Raw genomic sequence first — 17,087 nt, 5'->3', positions numbered from 1 at the left:
GGTTCTTAATTCTATACAATTGATCTATGTGTCTATTTTTATGCCAGTACCATACTGCTTTGATTAGTATAGCTTTGCAATATAATTTGGAATCTGGGAGGTGTGATGCATATGGTTTTGTTGTTCTTTCTCAAGACTGTTTTGGCCATTTGAAGTCTTTTGAGGTTCCATACAAATTTTAGGGTTGTCTGTTCTATTTCTGTAAAAAAAAAATTCCATTAAAATTTTGATGGGGACTGAATTGAATCTACAGATGGCTGTGGGTAGTATGGACATTTTAACAATATTAATTCTTCCAATCATGAACATGGGACATCCTTCCATTCATTTGTGTTTTCAATCTCTTTCTTCACTGTCTTTTTTTTCACTGTACAGATCTTTTATCTCCTTGGTTAAATTTATTCATAAGTATTTTATTATTTTTGATGCCACTATGACGGGGATTGTTTTACTTCTTTACCAGAGAGTTCATCTTTAGTGTACAGAAATACACTATGATTTTTGTATATTGATTTTTTTTATCCTACATCTTCATTGAATTCCTTTATTAGTTCCAACACTTTTCAGTGTGTGGAGTCTTTAAGGTTTTCTATATTTAATATCATATCATTTGAGAACACAGATAATTTTATTTCTTCCTTTCCAATTTTGATGCTTTTTATTTCTGTTCTCTGCTTGATTGCTCTGGCTAGGATTTCCATTACTGAGCTGCATAGGAGTGGTGAAAATGGAACCCTTGTTTTGTTCCTGATATTAGAGGAAAAGCTTTCAACATTTTACCACTGAGTATGATGTTAGCTGTGGGTTTGTCATATATGGGCTTTATTATGTTGAAGTACATTTCTACATCCAATTTATTGAGAATTTTTGCCATGAAAAGATAATGAATTGTGTCAAATGCTTCTTCTGTATCTATTGAGATTATATGACTTTTTATCTTTCAGTCTATTAATGATTATTGATTTCTGTATGCTGAAACACTCTTGTCTCTTAGGGATGAATCCCACTTGATGATGGTGTATGATTCTTAAACAGTGTGCTGCTGAATTCAGTTTGCTAGTATTTTGTTGAGTATTTTTGCATCTATATTCATCAGTGGCTTGTGATTTTCTTGTGCTGTCCTTATCTGGTTTTGGTGTTAAGGTAATGCTGGCCTTGTAAAATGAGTTTGGAAGTAGTCCCTCCTCCTCTTGAATTTTCTGAAAGAGTTTGAGAAGGACTGGCATTAATTCTTCTTTAAATATTTGAATTCACCAGTGAAACCATCTGGTGCTAGGCCTTTCTGTGTTTGAGAGATTTTTGATACTGGTTCAATCTCCTTATACATTATTGGTCTGTTTGGGTTTTCTCTTTTTTCATGAGTCCGTCTTGATAGGCTATGTGTTTCTAAGAATTTACCTATTTCTTCTGGGTTGCCCAATTTATTGGCATATAATTGTTCACAGTAGTCTCTTCTATACTTTGTATTTCTGTGGTATCTGATGTAATGTCTCCTCTTTCATTTATACTTTTATTTATTTGAGTCCTCTTCTTTTTTTTTTTTTTGGTTAATCTAGCTAAAGGTTTGTCAATTTTGTTCATCCTTTCAAAAAGACAACTCAGTATTATTAATATTTTCTATTGTTTTTCTACTTTCCATTTCATTTATTTCTGCTCTTATCTTAGCTCTACTTTTTATTACTTCCTTCTGCTAACTTTGGGCTTACTTTGTTCTTCTAGTTCCTTGAGGTGTAATGTTAGACTGCTTGAGATCTCACTTTCTTCTTACAGCTACAGTTTCTTCTTAGAACTGCTTTTGCTGCATCCCATACATTTTGGTATGTTGTGTTCCCATTTTTGGTTGTCTCAAGATATTTTTTCATTCCTTTTTTATTTCTTCTTTGATCCATTGGTTGTTCAGAAGTAGGTTGTTTAATTTCCATGTGTTTCCGAATTTTCCAGCTTTCCTCCCATTAATGGATATCTAGTTTCATATTTTTGTGGTCTGAAAAGACAGCTGATAAAATTTTCATCATCTTCAATTTGTTGAGAATTGTTTTGTGCATAACATTATCTATCCTAGAAAATGTTTCATGTGTGCCTTAAAAAAATCTGTATTATGCTGATGTTTAATGGAATATTCTGTATATGTCTGTTAGACCAAGTTGATCTATGGTGTTGTTCAAATCCACTATTTCCTTACTGACTCTCTGTCTGGATGATCTATCCATTGGTAAGAGTGGGGTATTAAAGTCCCCAAGTAGTATTATACAGCTGACCCTTCAACAACACGAGTTTGAACTGCACAGGTTCACTTACACATGGATTTATTTCAATAAATATACCAGAAAATTTTTTAGAGATTTGTGGCAATTTGTAAAAAACTTGCAGACAAACCACATAGCTCACAGCCCATCATCATAGATAAGCGTTTCTTTTTTCTAAATGTAGCTGTGTTTGCAATACTGTATTATAAATGACTGCAATGCTGTATGCAATAAACATCTTATAATGACTCATTCATTAGTGCACAGGCTAGGCTACCAAGAAGCAACCTTATCACTGCTTCTTCATTATCAATGCATGAATCATTATGCCTATAAATAAATATGAATTTCTTTTTCATATTATCTTTTCATTTTGATGTCTGGTGTTATTAATACATATAACACTTACAGCATTCTGTACCATATGAGACAATACTGATGTAGGTACTGACAGAGAAGTCATCTTATAAACAGGTGATAAGCTTAATGGTAATTATAAGTTTAACATAAGGAGAAGAAAACAATTTACTGTACTGTATTTATCGATATCATTAAGTTTATAAACTTACAGTACAGTAAATGTATTTTCTCCTCATGATTTTTTTAATAACATGTTCTTTTCTCTAGCTTACTTTATTGTAAGAATACAATATGTAATGCATGTAACATACAAAATATGTGTTAACTGACTGTTTATGTTATTGGTAAGGCTTCAGGTTAACAATAGGTTATCAGTAGTTAAATTTTGGGGAAGTTAAACATTATATACAGATGTTCAACTGGAAGGGGGTTGGTGTCCCAGCCCCCACGTTGTTTCAAGAGTTGGCTGTATCGCTCTCTCACCTTTCAGCTCTGTTAGTATTTGCTTTATATGCATAGGTGTCCCAGTGTTGGGTGCAGAGTCTCCCTTTCATTCATCAGTTTTTATCCATGTATTTCAGGGCTGTGTTACTAAGTGCCTATACCAATTAGAGCTGTCATATCCTCTTGGTGGACTGAGCCTTGTATCATTACAAAATGTTTTTGTCTCTAGCAATTTTGGTCTTAACGTACATTTTGTTGATATTAATGGAGCCACTCCAGCTCTCTTTCAATACCTGTTAGCACGGTACTACTTCTTCCATTCTTTCACTTTCAACTTGCTTGTCTCTGAATCTAAAGTGTGTCTCTTGCAGACATAGTTAGATGTTTTTAATCCATTTTTCTAATCTTTCAGGTCTAATGCCTGGCTTTTCTCAGAGGCAGTTTCTATTGACTGCTATTTGTACTATGTATGGGCCAAACTTCCCTATTTCTTCGTGAGTCTCAAAATTATTTGTTGAAAACTAGAAATCTTAAATAATATGGCTACTCTGTAAATCAGATTCCTTCCCCCACCCAGCATTTGATGTCAGTATATTGTTTGTTTACTTGCTTTTCCTGAATTCTGTAAAGTCTATGTTCTTTGCTATGTGTGGCCACTGAAGTCTCCGCTCAGTTAGCTCAGCAGTCAACCTATTATTGGACTGAGGTTTCCCTAAACACCTTGAATCAGGAAGTAGTCAGCCTGTGCCATGCAGTTCTGTGTATGTGCTGAGGCTCTAGGAGGCACTTCACAAGTCTGTCTGAGCCTTTACTTTTCTGCTTGTGCAGAATCTCAAAGTCAGGTGGAGGTGAGATCTCAGGATCTTCTCAAGCTTTTCCTAGGCATGCAGACACAGATCCAAACTATATTCAGAGCTTACCAAAGCCCCCTTTATGCGCCTTATTTCCCAGCTTTTCCTTTTGAGTTTTCTGGTCAGCCTCTTGTTTGCCCCAACTGTTACCACCATCCCAGGCAGCAGTAATGTTGAACAGCTGCCACACACAGTGGGGAAAAGGCTGTTTTCAATGAGTGAGCACAGAGTCAGATCAAATAAAGACAAGCTCTGCAAGTGAGGATTTTCCAGGGAGCTACCAGGCAAGTCACATACCCGTAACGACAACTCCCTGGGAATGGGGCTTTGGGGAGAGCTCCAAACTGCCCACTCCAGTGGATGCTAGGCTTCCTGTTTTCAAAGCTACTGTGACTGTGAGGCTGTTGGTTTTCAAAATTACCCTCGAGCTGAGGAGAGGGGAATGGTTAACAGGGTAAGTGAAAACACCACAAAGCTTTCTGTTCTTATGGAAATTCAGCTGGGTTTTTGTTTTTGTTTTGCTTCAATAAACAGTCTTTAGATTGTTACAAGCCTTCTAGTTAATTTCCAGAGTCCTAAAAATGTTTATTTTGGCCATTTTTTGCCAGTATTCTGTTTTTGGAGGAAGGGATTTTCAGAAATACTGTCATTTAGAAATGCTTCTCCCCGACTATGACCTTTCGACTCTAATGAAAGACTGTTTTTGTTATTATTATATTTTTAGCTCTTTATTGGAATATAATTGCTTTACAGTCTTGTACCAGTTTTTGAGGTACACCAAAGTCAATGAGCTGTATTTATACACAAATCCCCATATGATGCCTTAGAGGGCTGGGACGGGGAGGGTGGGGGGGAGTCGCGGGAGGGAGGGAATATGGGGAAAGACTATTTTTAATGTCATTAATATCCACATCAAAATGTATCTTTTTATAAGTTCTAATTACATAAACACAATAAAATATTTAGATAACAACTTTAAACTGGATGAGAAGCTACCAGACTTTTCAAAATTCTTTTGGAAGATTCATGAGCAGTAAACATCACTGAGTCAAAAATGCTCCTTCAGGACACCAGGAATTTCTATTATAAGGTGTAAATAAAACTTTTATCATTTAATTAACAACAATCATTATCTTTTATAATATTTAAAAGTAATGAAAAAAATGGAAAAAAAATGATGGAAGAATGAAAACAAAAAAATAAATAAATAAATAAATAATAAAATAATGGTAAAGTTCCTGGAGTTATTTTAGTTTATAAAATCACACTTCATTCTAAATTCAGATTTTATTTCATTTAGTTGCTTCTTTGGTATTGCCTTTTGTATACTTTCACAGTAACTAAACATTGCCTATATTAGTATAAAGATATCAATTTGACTCACACAGACTTTGAAATAGCAATTAGGAAAATAGCATTTAGGAGGGAAAATGGATATGTAAAGTCAGACCAACAAAAGATAATTCAAACACTTTGGGTCCTCCACAGTAAGGCAGCATTAGTACAATCACTCAGTGCACTCTGTTTCCATTTGTCTGACCAACGCAGGAAAGAAAGATAACCAAGCTACATGACTTTCTTTAGGTCTAAGATGCCCAACAACTTTTTGAATACTTGGTTAGTTGAGGCTGTTTATATCTGCCATTTATTGTCCTCCTCTGACTACTCGTATTTCTTCTAGGTAAGGTTTAGGAGCAAAAGCAAAAGGTCAGATCAGTCTGTTTTGTATGTTATTGACATCTGTGTGTAAACACTCCCCAAGTTTTTATACCATTTTTTATCAGGGAGTAAAAGTAAAATGAAGTCTTTGTCATCAAGAAACAGTCCTTATGAGGACTTGGGTTTTTTTGGATTTTTTTTTTCTCCTTGTTATACCAAACTGTATCAATTAACTTGAGAAACTATTATTCAAACAAATACTGTCCACTGAGCAAAGCTAACTCTAATCATTGACTTTGTATCTCAACAATTCATAGGTATCAGAGACATAGTATCATGGTTCTACTCTCTTCTTTCTATTCTATTCTGTTTTCTTTTCAAATTGATTCATGACTTTGGAAAAAAGTAGGCCTGCTCTGAAACAAATGCTGGCAGTTGCATGCCAAGGCAGCATTTTCATAGAACTTTCTTATATTCTGAATTCCTTCCTATCAAATGAATAAAGCACAGAGATTTGAAAAGGCATACTTATGCATTGAGAGGCATAAAGATTATCCTTTGAAATCACTGCAACATTTCCAACCAAATCTGAGATGTTCAATTAATATACATCTGTAGATCATTATCTTCAAAATCAGGAGGCATTTTTAACCAAACCTAAAATGGAAAAGCCGCAAAAAGAATTCTATTTGAAATCCCAAAATACCAGGCAGGCCCAAATCTTGACTATTTAGCCAATTGAGGTACCATCCTTAGTGAGAGAAAATATTAATCAAAGTCAAAAAACCCTAGACTGGAGGTTCACATTCCCAGACAAATTTAAGGCTTTTCTCCCAAAATGATTATACTGCCATTTTCAAATATATTTTCTTACAAAAGAAAGAGCTGTTTTCTCCATTTGTCTCCTCTTAGAGAGAAATTCTTTGATGAATTTATCATGTCTGAAAAACGTAACTCGGATGTTAACACGTTTCTCATTTAGAATGTTAGGTAAAAGGATCATCCTCAACCTAACCCTACTATGTTTGGGGGAGGGGGTAGAAGGTTCATAGACTAAGGGCAAGAATCTGGAAGAGACAAGTTCTGTACATTTCTGTAAAGGACCAGGACAAAATATTTTAGGCTTCACAGGCCACAAGATCCCTGTTACAACTACTCAACACTGTCATTTTAGTTGGTAAATGTGTGTGGCCATGTTCCAATAAAAGTTAGGAACATCAGCTGGACTGTGCCTGTGGGTCACACTTTGCTGGTCCCTAGTCTGCAAGACAACGGAAGGAAGCGGCACTGGTATTGAGGACAAATCACGAGAGGCCACGCAAGTGGATTAGGCATCCTGATGTATGCTGTACCTTAATTTCAGGTTTTTCCTTTGTTACAGTTGTGGCATTTTTTTCCCACCCCAGCAAATAATCAACTCCCAACTTTAGTGGTAACTGAGAGCAAAGGAGGAAAGTTAAAATGGAAAGTTTCATTCTTAACAATGTCACTTAGACACCGTAAGAGCTACAATCTAAAACTGAGCATAAGTGTGACCAAGTCTTTGCTTTGAGCATGCTTCCCTGACAACTAGGAGAATGGAACCTTCTGCCAAGCTCCAGCCAAGACAGGACCCACCCTCAGTTCTAATGGCAAGCTGCTGACTGGGCAGCTATCTCACTTCCGCATTCAACAGGAAGCAAGGCTGAAGAATTAGCAAAATAATCCTAAAATTTTTCATTTTTAATAGTGTAAAGTCTGGAAGTTTTGTGGAAAACATGCTTTCAGAGAAACTAAAAGCTCTCATGATCCACTGGTAAAATCTGGCTTCTACATCTTGAGATACTAAAACACAGCAGGCATACTCTCCCACATGACAACTCCACCTCTTCCAACATGTTACAATAAGTGCTGAAAAAGCATACTACTGATTTGGTAATTACTTCAGTTCTGGAGTTCTACTAAAAGCTCCTATTTTGCTTTTGTTTTGTATGTGTCTCTGTCAAATAAGCTTAATTGTGTTCTGCTGCCCTCAGGTGTCCATTTTTTATACACACAATTAGCTGGCAAAGCAGGATCCTTTGTAAACTTCCAAACCAGGAAACTATAGCTATGATATTCAAAGTATTCTTTCATAAACCACAAACACAAAGCTAATATGAGTGTCAAAAGTTCAAGCTTTAGAGATATTTGAAATATTACTGGGATTTTTCCTGCCACTTGTGTGATACACTGCAACTGAAAATGGAGCCAGAAATGGCATAAAGAAAAAATATATATATATGGCAACTGAAAATAATATGGGAACATAGTGCTTCTCAAAGTGTGGTTCAGGGAGCCTGTTCAGGGTGTCCATGAGGTCAAACCTACTTTCATAATAATAATAATAAAAACGTTTTTCAGTCTCTCACAAGTTACAGTGGAATTTTCGGGAAGCTACATGACTTGTGATATTCTGCAACAGACAAAATGCAGAAGCAGAGAATCTAGCGGTCTACTATTAAACCAAATATGAAGGAGATGTGCAAAAAAATTCAAATGCTATTCTTTTCACTAAATTTTGTTTAAGTATAATTACTGTTCATAAAAAAGTATGTTATTCATTGCTTTATTAATGCTATTTTTTTAATTTATTCTTTATTTTGACTGTACCACCCGGTATGTAGGATCTTAGTTCCTTGACCAGGGATTGAATCCCCACCCCATGCAATGAAAGCATGTAGTCTTAACCACTGGACCACCAGGGAAGTCCCCAATGCTAATTTTTAATGATTCAATAAATTTTTTAAATCATCTATTTTAGTTTCTAATATGGTAAATATTAACAGATATAAGTAGTTTTTGGTGCTCAAAATATTTTAAGAGTATAAAGGGATCCTGAGAACATAAAGTTTGAGAAGTATTAGGTTGGCCAAAAAGCTCATTTGGATTTTTCCCAAATACTTACGAAAATCCCAAATGAGCTTTTTGGCCAACCCAATATTTAGTAGCAGGTTCTATCACTGCTTCATAGAAAGCAGTTTCTCTAAAATGTGAGATAAAGACTGCCCTCATTATCAAATTACAAAGACTAACTAACCTCTACTTCTAACTTGACTGTCTAGAAGGACAGGCATTAAAGAAAACAATGGGATTAGAGGTCAGAAGTTTCACATCTGCTTATCCTCACATCCCCCTCCCTCCCCAAACTATCTGCAGGAAGAAAGAGCAAAACCTGACTTAATAGAGGTTCCTCGGCTTTCCTTTATCACCTTCTACTAATGAGCTCTGCAAATGTGAAAAACTCACAGTGGTAAGAAAGAGAAGGGACGAAGCGGCTGGATAATATATCAATGAGATAATCTGAGGTCCCTAAATGAGCCCCACTGACTCAGCTGATAAAAGCTATCCTTGTATTTTATAAGTATGAACCGACTGTAAGAAAAGTAGAAATACCAAAAAAAGGGGGGGAGGGTGGTAAAGAAAGAAAAAGAAAGGAGGAAAAGCAGCGAGGAAGGAATGAAGGAAAGGAAAAAGGAAAGGGAGGCTTGCATTCTGAGGAGTCATGGAAGCCAAGAAAACCCACCAGAGCACAATTAACGCTGACACGTTTGACTGAGGATTCCAATTAAAATCTAGGCAGTTGCGAATTTGACAGTGATGAGAGTCTGGGGGAGTCACTGTGGCTGGGAAGCCCCCATGAGGTGAAAGAGACTTGGCACCAAGCAGGTGGAAAAGACTCCAAGGGAAGGAGGCTTAATGGAAATAAACACCACCCGCGGCTGGAAATCTACAGCAGGGTAGGGGTCACATAGAAAAGAAATTAAGGCCAGGGCTGGCTCTCATGGAAGAGGGCACGGAGGAAACGGGGTGGCATGGACGTGAGGAGGGATCCACAGGGAAGACAGCTCTGCAGGAGGGAGGGAGGGCAGAGACAAAACGCACTCCCAGCAGATGCCAGTTACAATGATGATAATCGCAGACACCCACAGAGATTTCCTGAGGTATTAAATAACTACCTAGCAACCTCATGGAGACCTGCGCTGCTTTTAAGGGTGGAAATATAAGATGGCACAACATGAAAAGTAAAAGCATTAAAATTCTTTAGTCACAATTCTTACAACAGTCATTTTCCACTTCTGATAATAAACCAAATATTTTACCCACCATTCAAAACCCTAGCGTCCTGGAGAGCCAATCTACGAAACAGAAGCTCACAATGCAGTTTACAGATTAAAAGATAATGAATTCCTATGACCTATCTCAAACTGAACTACACACTTCACACATCTTTTTAATATTATTCTGTTACAAAACCTATACTTTACTCCCTGACTTCTTTCTTCCCCCTACCAGCATGGTATACTCACCTCGGTTTTACCCCTTATCTAACCTATAACCCAACACCAAAAAGAACCAGTAAGGTCCTGCCTCATACAGCAAACCCAGACCACTGACAGCGATGACCAGCATGCTAAGTACCCCACGGACAGGGCATCAGCAGGACGCCCAGCCCGAGACAGGCAGCCACCACTCCAGAAGGACCACACCCCCGCTCCCTACACCCCTGGCATGCATGTGCTGGCTCTGCGAATGCTAGAAAGCAGCAACACACCACGGATAAAACTGCTGCTAAAAATCCCAGGCCTCAGTGTTAAAGGGTAGAGATTTTGTCACAAAATCTGGATTTAAAATAATGCCACGGCTACTGTCTCTGACCATGGCCTGACCTGGACAGCACCATCCTGTGGATCTCTTCTGACTTTTAGCTGTGAAAATGGCCAACTACTCTGCCCCTATCTACCCCACCCTTTGCTGCAACTCAGTTCTATTTCTAAAACTTCCTCCCATCTGTCCTGCTGCCTGTCTTCAGCCTCAACCTCAGATTCAGGAGGCTGAATCTCCACTATGACTGAAGTACGGGAGAGCTACTTGTAGTTAACAGAGCACATCTGAAGATTAGTCCAGAAAAGGAAAAGGTTTGAATTTATCCTAACATGATCATTTTATTCATACCACTTCCAATAAAACACAAGGCTTTAAAAAAAAGTTTCAACTCTTTCCTTGTTGATAGTTATAATATTCAGTACAACTTAGCTCCAATATAGCAAGAGAAAAATAAACAGTTTGTTTTGATAGAAAATGATCCATATGTGCAAAAGTCTAATTTACACACAGATTTCACAGATGAAGAGGCATTTTAAAAACAAAAGATATTACTTAGCAAATGTGACCACAATTATAATATACTTATTTAATCTAAGTGAGTAAACCACTCGCAGATAAGTAAAAGCAAGAGCATACTAGTGCTAAAATCATGATAAATCATTCATATTTTTAAAGTAGATTCAGAAGAGAATCACCATTCTTAGCTCCAATGAAATGACTATAACATCTGAAGGAATTTCTCCCCAAAATACTGTATATACGCAGACCACTTCTTTGCAGGCCACTTAGTGAAGTGTGTGTAATTAGAGGACCCTCCCCGCCCCGACGCCAGGGCTTTTCCACCACAGCACCTCAGTTACCACCACCACCTCTGCAGTTAACCTGACTAAAGGAGGTCAGCCTCACCAGCACTACCAGAGTGAGATGTGACTTCTGATCCTTACCCAGATGGCAGGGAACTCGGAATGGACTGTACATGATACAAGTGTTTGTTTAATGTTAGAATAAACTAGAAAAAAGGAGCTAGAAAGGCATTCCAACATATGACACTGTATTAGACTTATTATATTAGTATACCTTCTACCATTTTATTAGTAAGATTAGCAGGAAGAACAAAGGCCCATTCCAATGCATTTTCAACACATCATTCCTTAGCACAAGAAGATTCACAAAGAACAGCCGTAAGAAGTGAGCCTCCCAGGTTATACCTCCCCCACTGAAAGCCTGAGGATGAGCTTGTTTCAGCACTTCTTAGAAAGGTCATGCTGCTGTACTGCTATTATGATACAATGGTTAGTAGGGAAGAAAAGGAAAGTGGTTTATTAGTTCACTTCCCAAGAGGATTACTCTGGCTTTGGACTAAGTAATGAGAGGCAATGACCTAGGCAGTAAAGCATAAGGAGAAGGTGAAAAGGGGAAGATGTTAGAAATAATTCACTTTATATTCTTCATGAATGATTCACTTTCATAGGAGCCATGCTAGTTAGTCAGGCAATCATGATGCAAGAGAAGCTACATCCAGAATTATGGATTAAAAACTTACCACCTAGAAGGAAAATTTATTTTTAAAATGAATCCAGAGGAGAAAAAGAAGAGAAACACATTTTCACATGGTTAGTTTTTATGATAGCTACTATACAGCCAACAGACTTGTAACAGCATGCATTGTATATAAGAATAAAAAAGTCTAATACACAAAACTTCACACACAATCCCAAGTATGGAGCACATATTTTTTAAAAACAAAGCTGAGAACTAATAATCACTAAAAATATGATTTTGGAGACGATACAGAGAGATTTACTTGTATTTATAATTTTCTCCCTCATATGTAACTCTGCCACTATAGCCAGTTGTTAGTTATATATGATTGGCATAACACAAGATAATATTAAACTGTTCGTTTATATAAACTGTCTCCTATACCCTAGTTGCCAAAAAGAAGTGTGATGCATCATTTAATCTCCTTTCAATTCCTCAAATGTGGAAGACAAAAGCAAATTCAAGATCTGTGGTTCTGAACCTGTGCACAAGAGGCCCTGGGGTGCCCCTGGCTTGTCTGGACATCAAGCATGAGGAGTTATCTGAATAAATAACCCTCACACCTTTATTTACTGCCATGTTCAAATTATTGTGATTAACAAGATACATGTTTATTTGAAAGTATTATTAAACAATATTAGCTTTTTAAAAGCAATCCAGCTTTTAATAGAAATAAATCCCCACAAATCTAGCAACTTCCACAGAAGTTCTATGACATCCTCAACCTTTAAATAAGAATCGAACAGTTACTGGATTCTTTTTTTCGTTATTACACATTTTCTCAGTCAAAAGAGAGTAAATACACAACTATCATGTGTGGATGGGACCTCAAGATATCCGATGTGAAGAAGATTCCTCGTGCTGGGACTCACTGGCCTGGATCAATGTTATATGTGGACAAGCATAAGCAAAGGCGTCTCCTTCAGCTATATGTAATGAGGTGGATAGACCTAGAGTCTGTCATATAGATTGAAGTAAGCGAGAGAGAAAAATACTGTACGCTAACTCATATATACGGAATCTTAAAAAAAAAAAATGGTACTGATGAACCCAGTGACAGGGCAAGAATAAGGATGCAGATAATGGACTGGAGGACACGGGGTTGGGGGGCAGCGAAGGGGAAGCTGGGACGAAGTGAGAGAGTAGCATAAACATATTTACACTACCAACTGTAAAACAGACAGCTAGTGGGAAGTTGCTGTATAACAAAGGGAGATCAACTCGATGATGGGTGATGCCTTAGAGGGCCAGGACAGGGAGGGTGGGAGGGAGTCGCGGGAGGGAAGGGATATGGGGATATATGTATAAATACAGCTGATTCACTTTTGTGTACCTCAAAAGCTGGTACAAGAGTGTAAAGCAATTATATTCCAATAAAGAGCTTAAAAAAAAAAAAGTGTCCCCTTCAGCTGATAGGTTAAGAAACTGGGAGGAAAAGAAGGGGACAGAGCTGCAGCTGTTGTCACAAGATGAACAGAGAAGAAAGAAATGAAAATTTGCTTCACTGGTAACAGGAAAACAGAGGTTAGCACAGTACACTGACCAGTCATCACCATATCAAGTTGAATGAATATTAGACTCTGACACTCATTTCAAGGCTCACGCTGTGGGAATCCCAGTACCTTCATTTCCACAAGATGTTTAAAATAAGGTGTGACCTTCTGGAAAAGCAGAACAAATCAGGACCAATATCTAAGTTTTAGTTCTTTTGATATGATTTCTTAATTGTGAGGTAAATCATATAGCGAAACCAGAGATGATCTAGACTCTTTAATTATAAGAAACATGATTTCCTTTTCAAAATAAATGGATCTGGGACTATGAAATAATTTCTGTGCTAAGTACATGTTGATCTATATTTATCTAAAACATTCTCATTTTCTCTAATACAAACAGTTTAAGTAAATGTTAAATTCCACTTCTATGAAAGGTGAAAGTTTATATATAATTATATATAAATTTAAGAAGTTCATCCTATACTTTAAATAGAAGATGAGAAGGTAGATTATCTTGATATTTCAATTAGCAAAAGACCAGGTAAGTTGAGGGATGTAAAAAAAGTCTGACATCTTAAGACTTAGTACTACATTTAGTGAAAACATAGTCAACACTTTCAGATCTAACTTATATCCTCTTTCCACTATTCTATATCAACCCTAGTAGCTAACCAAAAAATAAAACAAACACAAAAAACAAAAGTAAAAGCTCTGTCTCTGCCATCTAGTGGAGAAAGAAGATACAGAACACACACATTACAGCTAGACAACTCCAGACATGTAGACATAGGGTATTCACTTAAAATTATGTTCAGTGCAAGTATGTAAAATAAGTTATTTCTTTTTCCAAAGATTTCTGTTTACCTACCTGGCATGCAGAGAATGAGATAAAGGGAAGCAGAGGATAAATATGTATGAACCCAAAAGCAAAGGTAAGCCCAAGATATTCTGAAGCTCTGTAAGACAGCTTCACACACCTACACTTACATGGCCATGGAGATCTGTGTTAAGAAGCATCATTGCACAGGTGAGGCAATGGACTCCATCTAACGAAAGAGACAAGGACAGAAAGCATTAATTCACTATTTCCTGTTGGACTCCTCAGTATCATTAAAATAGCATACCTATGCTTAATTAAGAATCTATGAAAAGGCAATACTGTGGCTAGGCACAATTAATTATATTCATTTGGGGAAACAGAAAACAGATAGGAAAAAGTTATTAAAAGGATCTCAATACACAGATTTGGACTCTACTGGTGAAGAAGTAAATTATTCCTACCTCTGGAGGACAATCTGATAGTGTATATCTAAAGCTTTGAAAAACAGGATCTTTTGCCACAGCAAACCTACTTCTAGGACTTTATACTAATGAAATAAGGAGCTACCCAAAATACAAGGATATTTAAAGAAAGATTGCTTACAATGGGGAATGAGTAAACATGACCCACCTAAAACACAATTCCGTTATGCTGAAGTCACTAAAAATGTGATCTAAGTATACATGTTGAAATGGAAAGATATTTCATGCTAAAGTATTATATGAAAAACACATATGCAGTATGATTCTATTTAAATATAATACATCTAGAATGATACATAACATAATGTTAAAAAAGAGATTATCATCTCTGGATAGCAAAATTATGATTTTTATCTTTTTTATTTATAGTTTCTCAATTTTCTATAGGATATGGAAATGAAAATAAATATTCAATACTGTTGCTTTTTTTACTCTCTGGGAAGAAAATGAATTAGGAAAGAAGCAAAAGTTAAAGAAAACCAAGATTTGCATCTTGCACTGTTTACTCTTTGGGTATTAGTTCTCTGGCTAAAAATATATAGACAGAAATGTTATCCTTTTTCTTGTCATTCTTTAAAGGCAACATTTAGGTTGACTGGTCCAGAATACTACGGATCAGATAAAAGTGAAATATTGAAATAATCACTGAAGATTAAAACATTAAATATTTAGGGGAAAAAAGTTAACCCAAACCAGCAAGGTCATTTCACACTTACATGGAAACATCACTTTCTCTTACTTTATAAAGGAAAAGAAGAAGCACTAAGAGTTAAGCTTCTCATTTCCAGATCTTAGAATCAGTTCTCCTTATTCTCTCCCTGCAATTCTCAATCCAAGTAAAGCAGACAAGAGTAGTTGCAGAAAAATCTTATTAATCTCTAAGCAGACTATCTCTAAGTAGATGCTACTAAATGCCTAAAAGTGTATCTATTCCAGTATTCTAAATACATATAAAATAAACTCTTGAAAGTATTTATAAAACTCAGCAGCCAACTCTCAAATATCTTTATCAACAGCCAACTGAGTACACAAATCCGTAGTCCCTGTTCCACTTAGGAATGTCAATGTCCTCTTAGATTTGAAGAAGTTTCTAAGAAAACAATCCACTTCTATGCCTTTCAAGGCCAACAATGATGCAGACTGAATAAATGGTCTACATATAGCCAAGGAATAAAGAAAGACAGTTCCCATTTTACAGGTGGAAATGTGACTTTAACAATCAGTTAGCTAATTTAGCTACAACCTGCAGGGCAGAGGCAGCAGGAGCAATCACGTTACTCAATGTAAAGTACACTGACACAATGTTAACTGCCGATACGGAAGCTAAGAGATAATTATAATTTCAAGTGCATCTAGTCTCAGTGATTTATCCCAGAATTTGTAAGTTTATGAAAGTTCATGCTTGACTTCAAACCCTGAAAACTTTGCTTTACTATAAGAATTGAAATGGAGAAATGAACCTCTTCATAGGGTATATCAAAATTAAATAGTTTAAAGTTGCTTTTTAAAATAGTAAACAGAAACATAGATCATTAAAATCATAAACCAGAGTCATTGGTCAGTGTTGTAATAATGAATGTCCAAAAAAAGCACCAGAAATACACCATAAACTCCAGTGAGATTTGCAAATGTTTCCAAAACTAACCATAAAACTATACATGCGCTTCATCAAGAAGCTTAGAGATCAGGTGTGTTAGAAGAAAAAGGAAAACTAGCATTTCATTTATTATAACACACACTGACATAAAATCTCAGTGACAAACCATGAGCAATTTAAAGAAAGTATCCTGTCATACTATGGAACTGGAGTAAAGAATATCATGCAGTCATTAAATACCGTGGTTTTTAAAGAATATTTGATGACATGAGAAAATGCTCACAATGAAAGGGAAAGACAGTAGGAAACAAAACTCTGTAATGATTCCAATTTGACATAAAATATTGTACAAATAGACTGGAAGGAAGTAAATCAAACTGTTAATAAGTTATCTCTAGGTAATTAGAGATAACTAGACCATTTTCATTTTCTTCTGTATAATTTTCCATATTTTCCACAATAAAACATAACCTTCATATTGAGGAAAATAGCCCTGGTTATAAAAAATAAATTCAAGCATTTCCATCAGATTACCTTGTGAAGCAATGGTATCTGGGTTACAATAAAAATATCTATTGGAGAAGTGTACTAAAACTCTCTCTCGTTCTTGGGTTTCTCCCACAAGAGAAAATGCTTTAAAGAAATACCTAAAAAAGAATTAAGGAGGAAAAGGTGAATTTTTAGAAAATGTTACCATACTCTCTTACGTTTGACAGCTAAAGTTAATTCATATAAACATAAATTAATAAAACAAAGTAAAATATTCTACAGTTAATTTTAAAAATCACTTACTACATGGCCATTCGATATAAATTTAAACTGATGTTTATATTATAGGAAATGTCAATATAAAAGATGACAGAGTAATAACATACTGGCCAATACAACAAAAAAAAAGCCTTTGGAAGGTGAGTGATTTCCACATATGCTAAGTATCAAGTAGCCATTTTAAAAGATCAGTTGG

General features: G+C 36.1%; 1 protein-coding gene across 11 annotated transcripts in view; it reads right to left on the bottom strand.

The window, feature by feature from the left end:
- Positions 1–17,087, bottom strand: part of PSD3 (pleckstrin and Sec7 domain containing 3) — a 528,631-nt gene that overhangs the window by 263,143 nt on the left and 248,401 nt on the right. For 10 of the 11 annotated variants that reach the window (XM_057697902.1, XM_057697903.1, XM_057697905.1 and 7 more), the window contains 2 exons: positions 16,658–16,770; positions 14,212–14,270 (listed from right to left, as the gene is read on the bottom strand). In XM_057697902.1, the coding sequence (XP_057553885.1) occupies positions 14,212–14,270; positions 16,658–16,770 (172 nt within the window). The remainder of the gene's footprint in view (positions 1–14,211; positions 14,271–16,657; positions 16,771–17,087) is intronic. The other variant, XM_057697913.1, reaches the window with a different exon arrangement.

Source organism: Hippopotamus amphibius, chromosome 10 (assembly GCF_030028045.1).
Source record: "Hippopotamus amphibius kiboko isolate mHipAmp2 chromosome 10, mHipAmp2.hap2, whole genome shotgun sequence".
In the NCBI taxonomy this organism is placed as follows: Eukaryota; Metazoa; Chordata; class Mammalia; order Artiodactyla; family Hippopotamidae; genus Hippopotamus; species Hippopotamus amphibius.
This window is presented reverse-complemented; position numbering and strand designations above follow the sequence as displayed.